Source organism: Cyprinodon tularosa, unplaced genomic scaffold (assembly GCF_016077235.1).
Source record: "Cyprinodon tularosa strain WSP-4 unplaced genomic scaffold, ASM1607723v1 ctg553, whole genome shotgun sequence".
In the NCBI taxonomy this organism is placed as follows: domain Eukaryota; kingdom Metazoa; phylum Chordata; class Actinopteri; order Cyprinodontiformes; family Cyprinodontidae; genus Cyprinodon; species Cyprinodon tularosa.
In genome coordinates, this window is record NW_024039289.1 from 1,068,874 (window position 1) to 1,082,704 (window position 13,831).

General features: G+C 41.5%; 1 protein-coding gene across 1 annotated transcript in view; it reads right to left on the reverse strand.

Annotated features, from left to right (window-relative positions):
• Positions 1-1,933: 1,933 nt before the first annotated feature.
• The window catches only part of LOC119796612 (Fc receptor-like protein 5), a 97,162-nt gene continuing 85,264 nt past the window's right edge, over positions 1,934-13,831 (reverse strand). The window contains exon 9 of the mRNA XM_038305242.1: positions 1,934-2,089. Within this exon, the coding sequence (XP_038161170.1) occupies positions 2,037-2,089 (53 nt within the window). The 3' untranslated portion in view covers positions 1,934-2,036. The remainder of the gene's footprint in view (positions 2,090-13,831) is intronic.

Genomic DNA, 13,831 nt, shown 5'->3' on the forward strand with positions numbered 1-13,831 from the left:
CTCATACAAGCTTACTGTGTCTGCATGTTCGCCCTAACCCCTAAATCCCTCAATCACTATTTAGAGTGGGTACTATATAGTGGACTTTATAGTGAACTCAGTTTACTGACCGTTTGGACAGATGATCACTGCTTTTTGCTCCCCGTTGGTCACGTAACTCCTCCTCCACCGTGTGGTGTCTGTGTCATCTTTGCTATTAGTCGCCACTGTCGAGTAGCGACAGCCTATGGCGATGGCGGACCACTGTGACAGCAAATCCCATAATGCTTTAAGAGGAGAGCTCTCTGCCAAAAGTCTTCCAGGATATATCTGCCTCTTCTGAAGCTTTTCTTTTCTTCTCATACACCTCATAGACACTTTTTCTCTTACAATCCTTGGCCATTTGAGCTTCAATGACTGTCTGAAACCGTAGCTCACCAATTATATATGCCGGAAAGTGCGCATACGCAGAAAAAGATAGCTAACTGGGGACAAGTCCATAGGACCGCCTTATGTAAACATATCAACAGCATAATTGACAATTAGGAGGACCACTTTTTTAGATGATCCATCTGGAAATAAAAGATTCTCCTCTATACCTTTAAATTAAAAACTGAATATTCATGATATATTATATTAAAGAAGTTTAACATCTTTTTTTTGAATAACCTCATTTAATTATACATTTAACTATTTACTCTGCATTTGTGTTCAGGCAGTGAACACATGAAAATTAAACAGCCAATGTTATCTGGCAAAATCATTGTGCAGAATTAAGGCTGCTCCGACAGAGACCCTGATATCACATTGAGCAAGACAAGGCAGCTGTTTCCTAGTTTGCTATGACTGCTATAGTTTAAGTGAAAAGTGTGAACATAATTTCACTAACGTGTTTAAATTTATGTACAACAAATTATGGGCGAGCTTCCTGAGCGCCTATATCTTTATTTTAGTCAGACAAACGTCTAATAGGCTCTTAAAAGAGCCTGAGTAAAACAGTTGGCAGAGCTAAAGTTTTTTCTGTATGGAATCTGTAACAGCTCCTTCCACACTGGACCACAGTGAGATTTTTTTTAATGTCCCCATTAAATATCCATAATCTAGGACTGGTAAATGTCAGACATAAGAACCGTGACCAGTTGTTGGTCCCCACAAGTACCTATGAGTCCCCAAAATGTAGCATATTCCTAGGAAATTGTCCCCACCAGGTATTAAAGACATGGCCACACATTACACACACACACACACCCACCCACAAACACAACACGGACTTGAATGAGGTTTGATTTTGTTTTGTTTTATTGTCAAAGGTTTTGTGACAGTTTTGTTATGCCAGCAAATATCATACTCATGCTAGTCAATATTGTTATGCTTAACAAGATGTAACATCACAGAAAGAGTAAAAATAAAATCATTCAGATACAGAATTAAGTTGCATTATTACACACTTGTTTTCAGAATAAAAATAGCTTTATAGCAAAGTAGCATTTTACTGTTAAGGGGAATTTGCTTCCATAACAGGTGGCATACAGTTGATATTGATACATTTAGAAACAAAAAGTATGTGAGAGTCAAATGAAAATAGTACAAAAATAAGAGAATAGGGTAAATAATCTTTTGCATTATTTCAGTTTCATTTCTGTGCTAATTTGGTTTATTTAAGTATCCACTTGTGTGATTAACAGGATAAAGTGACAGGAAATCTAAAAAAATTCTGACTACTTCAAAAACTACACAATTACCCTTTAAAATTCTTGATTTGAATCTTATGACTATATATATATATATATATATATATATATATATATATATATATATATATATATATATATATATATATATATATATATATATATATATATAGAGAGAGAGAGAGAGAGAGAGAGAGAGAGAGAGAGAGAGAGAGAGAGAGAGAGAGAGAGAGAGAGAGACTTTCAATATTTAGTACTTAAAAGTTCTGCTTTTTACAGTGGATTGCTGAGTTGTTTCCATTTGCTTCAGTGTAAACTAATTTTGGTTGCATTCTCCATTGCAGCATTGTTATCCAGAATTGTTTCTCATCCAGTCTCTGAATAAAGCATCTCATCTGTTGCAGCAGGACTCTGAGAACCTGTAAATGGGGAGACTGTTAGTTTAATATGATTACTGTTGGTGCCATTTTCTATCTAGTAATTTACATTCATATTTAGTTATTATTTTTGAATATGTTCAGTATTTGCATATTATAGAATATTTCTGATTGCATTAGAAATAAGTTACTGCTTTACTATTTTCATAATTTCCTTTGGTTTCAATTTGCATTTGTTAATGCTTAGAATTATCTTGAATAATAGCTGATAGGATTTGACGTTGAGCGATGACGTTGCAGAGCTGTGCGTCTCTGGAGAAAAAAAAAAAACTTGTGTGCTTTGTTCTGACTGGAAATAAAGACGGGGCGAACACACTGTTTTCTACCGTCGTTCAAATATCAACACGCGTAGACTCGTTCTTTCCGTCTGACTGAGTGGTTATTTGCATTCATGAGAAGAAACATTTAAGCACGGACATTTAGCCACTATATTAAGTAGAAAACAGTCGCCGAGGGCGAGACAAGTTCCGAGGGAAACTGAGGAAAGTGCCGCATGCGTTGGGCTCGCTGATGAAGGAAGCCTGCCGGCTTGGAGCAGCAGAGGGCGGTGCTCACCAGAGGATTTCCAGACGGCCTCAATGATGATGGATGAGTACAAAAATATCAGATACAAATGAATAAATAAGCAAAGCGTCGGACTTGGAAGTAATGACTGAAAATTTATGATATTTAACTGTATTTGCCGACGCCAAGTAACGTGGATGAGTCATTTTGCTCAAAGTTTCAAGTGTGCTGCTCTGCTTTTTAAGAAGACATTTACATGGTTTGAAAAAAACGCTATTTAAAAAAAAAAAAAAGAAAGAAAAGAAAAGTCACATCAGCTTAGAAGAAACTCAAGCCTTTCTCTGGAAATAAAGCCTTAAATCTTACTTTGGAAAACTACATGTTTTTAGATTAAAGGAAAGCTTATTTGGATTTCAGAAGTGTGCTAGAGTTTGCTGAGGCTTATTTAACATAAATAGCAGTTCAAAGTGTCCAAGAGTGGAAACAAGATGGAGAACAATGTCGAGCTAGAAACTAAAAGAAGGATCAAGTTAACTCCAAAGGCAATAAGTGAGAAGCTTGATAAGCAAATGTCTCTAAGAAAACGTGTTTTAGCTCGCCTTGTTTCCAAAGCAGAGGAAATTGATAATTTAATGAGAGATGATTTCAATGCACACACAGTAGAGAAGGATCACTTGAGAGAATACTCAAAATTGCTGAATGAGTTTATTGAAGTTAATAACACAGTAAGCGAACTGTTGTCAGAAGAAGAAAGAAAAGCTGACCAGCAGTATTGGAGTGAGCCTAATCTCACCAAGTATGAAAACTTTTTGTCCATATTGGAGCAGTGGATAATACAAGTAAAACAGCAACCAAGGGCTGCTCCTGAAAAGACAGCCACTGAGCATGAGGCTCCTGTGGATGTTGCTGTGGCACAGCAAAGTGAGTTTGCTGCTGCGGAGCTTGCTGCTGAAGAGGTGCATCCAGATGATAGTGTGTCCACTGTGCATCAGAAGCAGGCTTCAGTCCTAGTACGAAGCGTATGCAGTAAGGGATCCAGCGTATCATCTCATGCATCGTCTATGCGTAAGAAGGAGGAAGCTCGTCGAGCAGCTTTACTAGTGCGTGCAGATGCACTTAAGAAGAAAGAAGCATTACAGTTGCAAGAGGCCCAAATAGAAGCACAGCTTGCTGCACAGGAAGCACATCTTGCAGCACAGCTGAAATATCAGAAAATTCAGATGAGAACTCAATTGGAGAAATTAGATTTCGAGACAGCTCTCGCAGAATCCACAGCAAGGCTGCAGGTTCTAGAAGAATATGATAACATGGAAGATGGGATGCATTCATACCTGAACAAAAACATGCATGCAGCTACAACCATCCCACGTCATGGTCCAGACGTCAGACCAAAATCTTCAAGCTGTCTTCAAGCTCTCCCAGATAACCGTGTGCCTCATGTTCCAGCTAGGAACACACCGCATGAGCAAGTGAAGAAAGAAAAGGATGATGTTGCAACCACACGTCCAGGTGCCAGCGTACATCCTGGTGCAAAGCAAATGGAACTCGGTGAGGTGATCCTGAAACAGAAGGACATCACTGTGATGTTAGTCACACAACAAAGACTAGCCAATTTACCTCAACGCAAAGTCCCTGAATTCAGTGGTGATCCTCTGGAGTTCCTGCCGTTCCTGAGAGCATTCGAGCACATCATTCACAGTCGGACAGACAATGACGCAGATCGTCTGTATTATTTAGAACAATTCACCACAGGTGAGCCGAGAGAATTGGTGAGAAGTTGCCAACACATGAGTGCACAAGAAGGGTATGAGGAGGCAAGAAAGCTTTTGACTTATCACTATGGCAATGAACAGAGAATAGCTGCAGCCTACGTTGACAAGGCTGTCAAATGGCCTCCAATCAAAGCAGAAGATGCTAAGTCGCTCCACAGCTTTTCAATTTTTCTGACTGGGTGCAACAATGTAATAAATAATTTGGAGTATCTACAGGAAATGAACAGCCCAAGCAACCTTCGAATCATTGTCCACAAGTTGCCCTTCAGGCTTCGGGAAAGATGGAGAGTTGTAGCTTTCGACATCCAAGAGAAAGAAAAAAGGAGAGCAGACTTTGATGATCTTGTAAAGTACATCAACAGACAAGCTAAGATAGCTTCAGACCCACTGTTTGGTGATGTGAAAGACCCTGCTGAGGCAAGAGAAAGGTCTAAGTTCAGCGCTAAACCTGCTATGGGTCGACTGAAAAGAACCACTGGCCTAGCAACAAGCGTAATGCCAGCAGATCAGTCTTCTGACTCAAGAAGAACTAAGCAGACTAGCAACGCATTTCAAGATCCATGTCTTTTCTGCAACAGGGGACATGGTCTGAGTGCATGCAACAAAATCAGAAGTCTGCCGAACAAAGAAAGAATTGAGTTCCTTAAGGGAAAAGGTCTTTGTTTTGGGTGTCTGACTCAAGGGCACATGGGAAAAGATTGCAAAAAGAAAGCCACATGTGAAATTTGCACTAAGAAACATCCTACACTGCTCCACACGAAGAGAGAGGAAGATGGCAACCAAACGACTGCCAAGCCTGAGAAGTCAAGTGAAGGCTTCACTAGTGAACACTCTAGCCCACAACAGCAAATGTCATCCAAAGGTGAACTGTCAGCTGTCACCGGGGCCGGAGGCAGTGATAGTATCCTTTCCATTGTGCCGGTGCGCATCAAATCCAAGAAGAGCAACAACACCATGGAAACGTACGCGTTTATGGACTCAGGAAGTTCAGCAACATTTTGCTCTGAAAGGTTGATGAGGCGATTTGGTGTCAATGGCAAGAGGACTCAAGTGCTACTACGTACCATGGGCCAGGAAAAGCCTGTGTCCTGCTTTGTCCTCTCAGATTTGGAGGTGTGCGGTTTGACAGAGAGCACATACATCAGCCTGCCAGATGTTTACACCCACACAGACATACCTGTAACAAAGGAGAACGTTCCGGTAGAGAAAGACCTGGAAAGATGGCCGTATCTGCAGAAGGAAGTGCAGTTACCACAGATCGATGCAGATGTGGAGTTGCTCATCGGAATGAATGCTTACTCTGCAATGGAGCCGTGGAAGATAATCCACAGTCAAAATGACGGGCCTTACGCCATAAAGACAACCCTTGGATGGGTAGTGAATGGCCCTCTGAAGAAAGAGAATGAACTCAAACCACCAAGTCATTTCAGTCATGGTGTTTCAGTCAACAGAGTGTCAGTCAGCAGTGTGGAAAACATGCTGTTGCAGCAGTACAATCATGATTTTCCGGAACAAGCCTGCGAAGAGAAGTCAGAAATGTCACGAGAAGACATTAAATTCATGCAGTGTGTGACGCAAACAACCAAGAAAATCGATGGACATTACTGCATTGGTATGCCTCTTAAAAACAAAGACATTGTGATGCCGAACAACAAGAGTGTTGCTGAGCAACGAGCATTGAGCCTGAAAAGGAAACTTGCCAAGAACTCCAGCTTTCATGACGACTACACAGCCTTCGTGTCAGACCTGCTGAGCAAAGGCTATGCGGTAGAAGTCCCTGCCAATGAGCGCAACCGCAATGATGGCCGAGTATGGTATATTCCCCATCATGGCGTGATCCATCCGCAGAAGGGTAAGTTGAGAGTCGTCTTTGATTGCACCTCTTCTTTCCAAGGGAAGTCATTGAATGAGGAGTTGTTACAGGGGCCGGACCTCACGAACAGTCTGGTTGGAGTCCTGACAAGATTTCGCCTTGATTACATTGCACTCATTTCAGACATAGAGGCAATGTATCACCAGGTGAGAGTCCCTGACGAAGATTCTGATCTTTTGCGAATCCTCTGGTGGCCAGAGGGAGATCTGAACCAGCCTCTGCGTGAGTACAAGATGGTTGTGCACCTGTTCGGGGCCAAGTCTAGTCCAAGCTGTGCTAATTATGCCTTGCGCCGGACTGCAGAGGATGGGAAAGATAGGTCGTCACCTGAGGCAGTAACCACGATTCTTGAGCACTTTTATGTAGATGACTGCCTTGTCTCAGTGTCTGACAAGAAGAAGGCTATTTCCTTAACCAAAGACCTCATTGCACTCTGCAAAAGTGGAGGTTTCCATTTGGCTAAATGGTCTAGCAACAGCCGTGAAGTATTGTCATCACTTCCCGAACATGAGCGTGCGAAGGAGATCAAGAATCTAGATCTAGACAGGGATGAGTTACCCATGGAGAGGGCGCTTGGAGTGGACTGGTGCATAGAATCAGATTCTTTCAAGTTCCGCATTCTTGTGAAGAACATGCCTGTCACCAGAAGGGGTATCCTATCAGTCGTAAGCTCAATTTACGACCCCCTTGGCTTCCTGTCGCCGTTCATCCTTATGGCTAAGATCATTGTGCAAAATCTCTGTCGGTTGAAACTTACCTGGGACGATGACATTCCTGAAGAAATTGCGAACAGATGGTTTGCCTGGCTGTCTGACTTGAGCCGGTTCACCAGCTTCTCTGTCAAGAGGTGCATCAAACCGGAGGGATTTGGTTCAGTAGTGTCAGCACAGCTACACCATTTTTCTGACGCTAGCGAGAAGGGCTATGGAGTCATCAGCTACGTTCGCATTGAGAACAGCCATGGTCAAATCCATTGCTCGTTTCTGCTAGGAAAATCTAGAGTGACGCCGCTCAAGCCAGTTACTGTCCCACGTCTTGAGCTGGCTGCAGCTACCATCGCGGTGAAAATGGACAAGCTCATGAAGCAAGAATTTCGAATGGACCTCAAGGAGTCTGTGCTATGGACAGATAGCACCACTGTCCTCCGATATATTGACAATGATTGCGCTCGTTTCAAAACCTTCGTAGCGAATAGAGTGTCGACAATCAGAGAGAACTCAAGGCCAGCACAGTGGAGATATGTCAGTACATCTTCTAATCCAGCTGACCACGCATCACGAGGAATGAATGCAGAGCATTTCATGGAGTGTCAGAGCTGGATTGAAGGACCTGACTTCCTTGCCAAGGACGAGTCTCACTGGCCGGTCCTCTCAGAGTTCTCAAGAGAGATAAGTGATGATGATGCCGAGGTGAAGCGCAAGATCACTGTGAACCTCATCGACGCCGTCAACTCAAGCACAGACCCTCTCTTCAAGCTGATTCATCATTATTCTAACTGGCACAGTCTAAGGAAGGCCGTTGCCTGGATGTTGAGGCTGAAGGAGCTGCTTAGAAATCTGTGTGAACAAAGGAAGATCTTTAAGTCTCAAACCCAGTCTCAAGGTAATCAAACTGTGAAACCTAAGATCGTTGACGACCACATGCAGAAGTGGAAATCTGGCCTGAAAGGAACCCATCTGACCGTCGAGGACATCAGGAGATCGGAAACTGCCATCATTCAGTTCAGCCAGAGACAAACTTTTCATAAAGAGCTTTGTGCACTGCAGAAGGGTGATAAGGTCAAGAGAAGCAGTTTCATCGTGAGATTGGACCCGTTCCTCCAAGATGGTGTCCTCCGGGTTGGTGGAAGACTGCATCAGGCAGCCTTGCCAGAACACACAAGGCATCCGGCTATTCTAGCCAAGAATAATCATGTCACAACTCTGATCATCAGGAACGCACATGAGGAGACTGGGCATGGAGGGAGGAACCAAACCCTCGCTCGACTGAGAGAAAGAGTCTGGATATGCAAAGGGAATGCAGCAGTGAGAAGTGTGCTTTCAAGGTGTGTGAAATGCCGAAAGAGTCAAACTGCAGTTGGTGAACAGAAAATGGCAAATCTACCACCAGATCGTCTTCAGCCAGATCACCCACCATTCACCAACGTTGGCGTAGACTATTTCGGCCCCTTTGATGCCAGGCGTGGACGAGCACGAGTCAAGCGCTACGGAGTCTTGTTCACTTGCCTTACAATCCGAGCTGTACACATCGAAATCGCACACTCACTGGACACAGACTCATGTATAAATGCAGTGAGACGTTTCATTGCTAGACGAGGTCAAGTGAAGATTATGAGATCAGATAATGGTACGAACCTTGTGGCTGCAGAGCACGAGCTCCGCAAGGCTTTGAAGGAATGGAACCAGTCCCAGATTTCCGAAGCTCTGCTGCAAAGAGGAGTTACCTGGATTTTCAACCCGCCTGCTGGGTCGCACCACGGCGGAATCTGGGAGCGCCAAATAAGAACAGTGCGCAAGGTACTCAGCAGTGTCCTGAAGCTCCAGTGTCTAGACGATGAATGTCTGCACACCGTGATGTGCGAAGTGGAAGCCGTGATCAACAGCAGACCCCTTACCAAGTCATCTGATGATGTCGATGACCTCGAGCCACTGACACCGAATCATCTTCTTTTGCTCAAGGGAAGGCCAGCACTCCCTCCTGGCACGTTTCACAAAGAAGACCTGTACTGCAAACGAAGATGGAGGCAGGTGCAGTATATCTCAGACATCTTCTGGAAGCGTTGGTCTAGAGAATACTTGCCCCTCCTACAAGAACGGCAGAAGTGGCTGGAGAAGAAGAGGAACGTGAAAGAGGGGGACGTCGTACTCATTGTGGATGAAAGGGCTCCAAGAGGCTCCTGGTTGATGGGAAAGGTGGAGAAGACCATTCCCGACGCCCAAGGATTTGTTCGTCGGGTCCTCGTGAAAACGAAGACCAACACCCTTGAGAGGCCCATTGACAAGTTGTGTCTCTTGTTAGAGACGGAAGAATCTCATGGACAGTGAAAGACATTTCATCCAGTTAATTGTCTGTTAACTACTGGAATTTAAGTTAGTTTATGTTTAGACTTCAGTACATTTAAGTAATGGGGATTTGAGTATAGAAAATGACTTTTCAGTTTATTTGTTTAGTGTAATTGTCATCCCCATGATGAGCAATTAGGGGCCGGAAATGTTGGTGCCATTTTCTATCTAGTAATTTACATTCATATTTAGTTATTATTTTTGAATATGTTCAGTATTTGCATATTATAGAATATTTCTGATTGCATTAGAAATAAGTTACTGCTTTACTATTTTCATAATTTCCTTTGGTTTCAATTTGCATTTGTTAATGCTTAGAATTATCTTGAATAATAGCTGATAGGATTTGACGTTGAGCGATGACGTTGCAGAGCTGTGCGTCTCTGGAGAAAAAAAAAAAACTTGTGTGCTTTGTTCTGACTGGAAATAAAGACGGGGCGAACACACTGTTTTCTACCGTCGTTCAAATATCAACACGCGTAGACTCGTTCTTTCCGTCTGACTGAGTGGTTATTTGCATTCATGAGAAGAAACATTTAAGCACGGACATTTAGCCACCAAGTTTCACTTTTTAAATGGAATTACTGAAATCAATCTACTTTTTCATGATATTCTAATTTTATGACCAGCACCTGTACATGTTCACATTTTGTACAAAAATCTTGCCCTTCTAAAGCTTTGTGAAGGCAAATGGGTTTTGCATGGTCCAATATTAACGTACCAGTTTACTAATGGAGGATGTATTAATCAGCTTTATATTTTTTAACATATAAAAACTATAGATTTTCTGAGAATGACTTTTTTTAAGATCAACTAAGCAAATGAACAAACATCTAGAAAAAGTACACTATATTATATAATTTTCCATGTGAATCCCAGATTGTTCAGTCTTCTTTGCCTTTTCCGAAAAGTGCTTTAAATCACTCCTACCTGTCTTTATCCATGCTGGGTCAGATCCTGACATCAGAAAAAGGAGGCAGGGAAAGCTAAATAGAGCGTTAGCCTCACTACATGCAGTTAACCACGCCTTCTTGCTAAACCAGGTCCTGGAAAAGGACTTATCTTGCGCCGTTTTTCTCTCTCCAATTCGTCTCTTTGCTCCCACGACACAACCTGTCAATCACCCACAAAACGTATTTGTTGTGGTGGGAGGTGGAGAGCAAATACACTTCCTGTCACCTCAGGTCGCAGCTTAGCTGCGCCCCAAGCCCTCCTATACTTCTGTATTGCAGAGGAGTTACTGCGCATGTACAAATTTAACAAGAGTCTATGGGCAAAGATTTGTGTGCCATAGAAATACCTCACCAATCCGACGAAAAATGGAACTGCTCTTTACTAGTCTATTTTTCCGTCACGTTTTATCCCTGCTGGGGTTGTGAGGGTTTCTGGTGCCTATCTCCAGCTGTCTATTGGTGAGATACACCCTGGACAGGTCACCAGTCTATCACAGGGTAAAAAAGAGAACAACCATTCACGCACACACTCACCTAAGGAGAATTTAGAGAAGCCAATTAACCTAACAGTCATGTTTTTGGACTGTCGGAGGAAGCCGGAGTACCCAGAAAGAACTCACGCATGTTCAGGGAGAACATGCAAACTCCACGCAGAAAGACACTGGTGTGTTTACCTTTAATTTGAGTAAGTTAATGAGTTAATGAGTTTGCCAATGGAATTAGTATTTTTAACTCTTAAAATGAGATAATTAGATAATATGCACTTAAAATAAGATAATGCAATTGTGTTTTCATATTTTAAGTGTAAATTGTCTTGTTTGACTGGCAAAATCTCTTTTACCTGCTCAATCCAAGAACAAATGCACTTATTTTAAAAATGACTTATTTAGATCTTGATTTTTTTTTTCCAGTGCATGCAATGTTTGTTTTTAAAAATGTATGTGTGTAACAGTCCTAGTGAATGATTTTTTTATTATTGTATGCAGAAAACTATGACAAAAATCACCTGACTAAATCAGGACATAAAATAAGTGACTGGCTCTAGGGAGAGTGGAAACAGAGGGCACTCTGGGTTTACTGAAAAAAACCTGCTCCTGACCAGGTGATCTATGGGGAGAATATTACTACGGCAACAGAAACAGAGGTTGAGGAAACTCTCTTTTTGAAGCAGAAATCTCAGTTTCCCTGATTAAAGGTTTAAAAAAGCTTTCTGAAGTGGAGCCTTTATCTTTGTCTGAATATAATCAAGGGATTTTCTCACCTTTGTCATAGAAGCTTTTCCCACAGACACCACAGCTGACCCTTCCCTTCCGACCTCCAGCAGGGGGCAGGGAAGGAAAAGTGTCAAAGGAAGATGGGAGAGGATGGAGTGAAGAACTTTGCGATTTAAACTGAAGGAGAGGGGGAGAAAAGGAGGAATAATGAAGCGGTCTAAGGAAAGAAGTTGAGAAAGAGGGAAGAGTTTGGGATTTCTGAGGATGATGTAGGTGTGTTGAAGAGCAAGGGTGGTGTGGGGGATATAGTAAAGAAGAAGGTAAAAATGAAAAATTGAAAGGTGAAGGAAGGGAAGCCGTTTTCTCCTGCTGGATCAGTCGTTCGTGAAGGAAAACCTCATTGTGATGGAAGATAGGGTTCTCGTGCCACAAGGATGGGTTTGACTTGTCTCTGCCTGTTTTTGTCGATAAAACCGATTCCTGTGCGGTACTCTTCAGGACCAACTCGTCATCTTCCTCACATCCACAACTTTTACAGTCCTGTTTCTGAAGCATTTTATTCCCACCAAAATCTTGCAGGATGTTTTGTAAGTCAGACGTAGTATGTGTGTCCTGCAGAAAGAGGTTCAGTTGAATTTTAGAATATCGGCACTGTAATTACCGTACTTCTAAATACATGAACTGCATTACCTTGGTTGAACAGTAGATAGTTGACTGTGGAAAATGGAAAGGTAAGAGCAATGACTGTCCTGCTTGGACATCTCCATGGCACTCTGAAGTATCTTTTCCTTTGACCAGTGAACAACTTTTTAACACTGATGAGACTTTATTCGGTAGAATATCTGACTGGAAATTTTTAACTGGGGTTTTTGACTCCTGATAGGAGAGGAGTTTTTCACCTTCTGGGTACTGAAGCATCATTAACTCCACAATAGGGCGAGTCTCTCCAAAGCGAAGGAACTGTCCAAGAGCAAGCAGCTCTTCTTTAGGAGTGGCCATGCACCAGCGGTCCAACACTTTCCCACTGGGAGTCTAGAGGAAAAGGCACTTTTTACTTTAACATGAACATTTCTAAATCTTTAAAATAAAATAAAACCAACTAGGAAATGTTAAAAACAACTTCGTACTGAAAGGAGCTGTTAATACTACTCACGAATGCAACAACTACATGTTAAATACAGCTAGTCCTTGTAGTGTTTGGTGACATGGTGTGTATCACACTCAACATGGACCAGAGGAAAAAGTCCTTTCATGAGGTTAGAAAGGTAAATATTGACAAGCATGTTATATGTTGAAACACCATCTCCAGGGAGCATTTTCCTATGATAAGGGTTGCAAATATTATTCAGAAATTTAAAATCCATGGGACTGTAGCCAACATCCTAGGAAATTTGATGACAGATCAAAGAGACGGATAATAACAAGCCAAAGTCAACTACATGTTGACAAGTCCTTGGATATCAGTCTGTTGATACTGAATTATGTTTTCTTAGTACTGTATTTTGTGCATAATAATACAACAACAATAATGATAATAAAGTTATAATTACAGATAGCAACAGGAGTACTTTTTGTAAATATTTCTAGAAGTAGAAGTAGTACACTCTAAAAAGAAAATGCAGCTCCAATTTAATTATTTTAATTGATAGCAAGTAAATGAATTAAAATTTAAACTTATAAACTTAGTTAGATCAACTTGATTCAGTTACTTGTTCTCAACTTGAAGCAATTAATTTCAAATGGGGCACCCTTTTTTTAGAGGGCAGTACTAACAGGCCAGTACCATTAGTAGTAGTGGTTGTAGTAGTAGCATTTGCATGAACTGCTTTTTATTCTTTTCGTGGCTAGAATTTATTTATTTATTTATTTATTTATTTATTTATTTTTTTTTACAGTGTCCTGTCTGGCAAGGTCGCAATAAGAATAATTGTCTTGATGCCAAAAGGAGCCCAACAGATTTTACTTTCACAAGTGTAGCGGTATGGCAATTGCCATACTGCTCCACTTGTTTCATGTATATAAATTGCTTTATTATAATTATGCAGGGAGTTTTACAGTTCATATGGACACTGCTGGATTGTTGTTGCTGTATGCAGAAGTAATATGTATGATGTGGAATCAGCTGTGGAATCTCTACAACCTCTGTTTCAGCAAAGCCTCCACAGGCAAGACACATGGCAAGTCACAGTGGTGTGACAGTCATTATTTATATAACTATTTTTTAATGTATTTATTAATGTTTTCAAGGCTACACTTTAAAATATGAAATTGTCTAGAGCTGTTCTAAACAAAATTTTTTTTTTTTTACTCTTGTGTATACAAAATGAGAAACTACGTTTTTTTAGG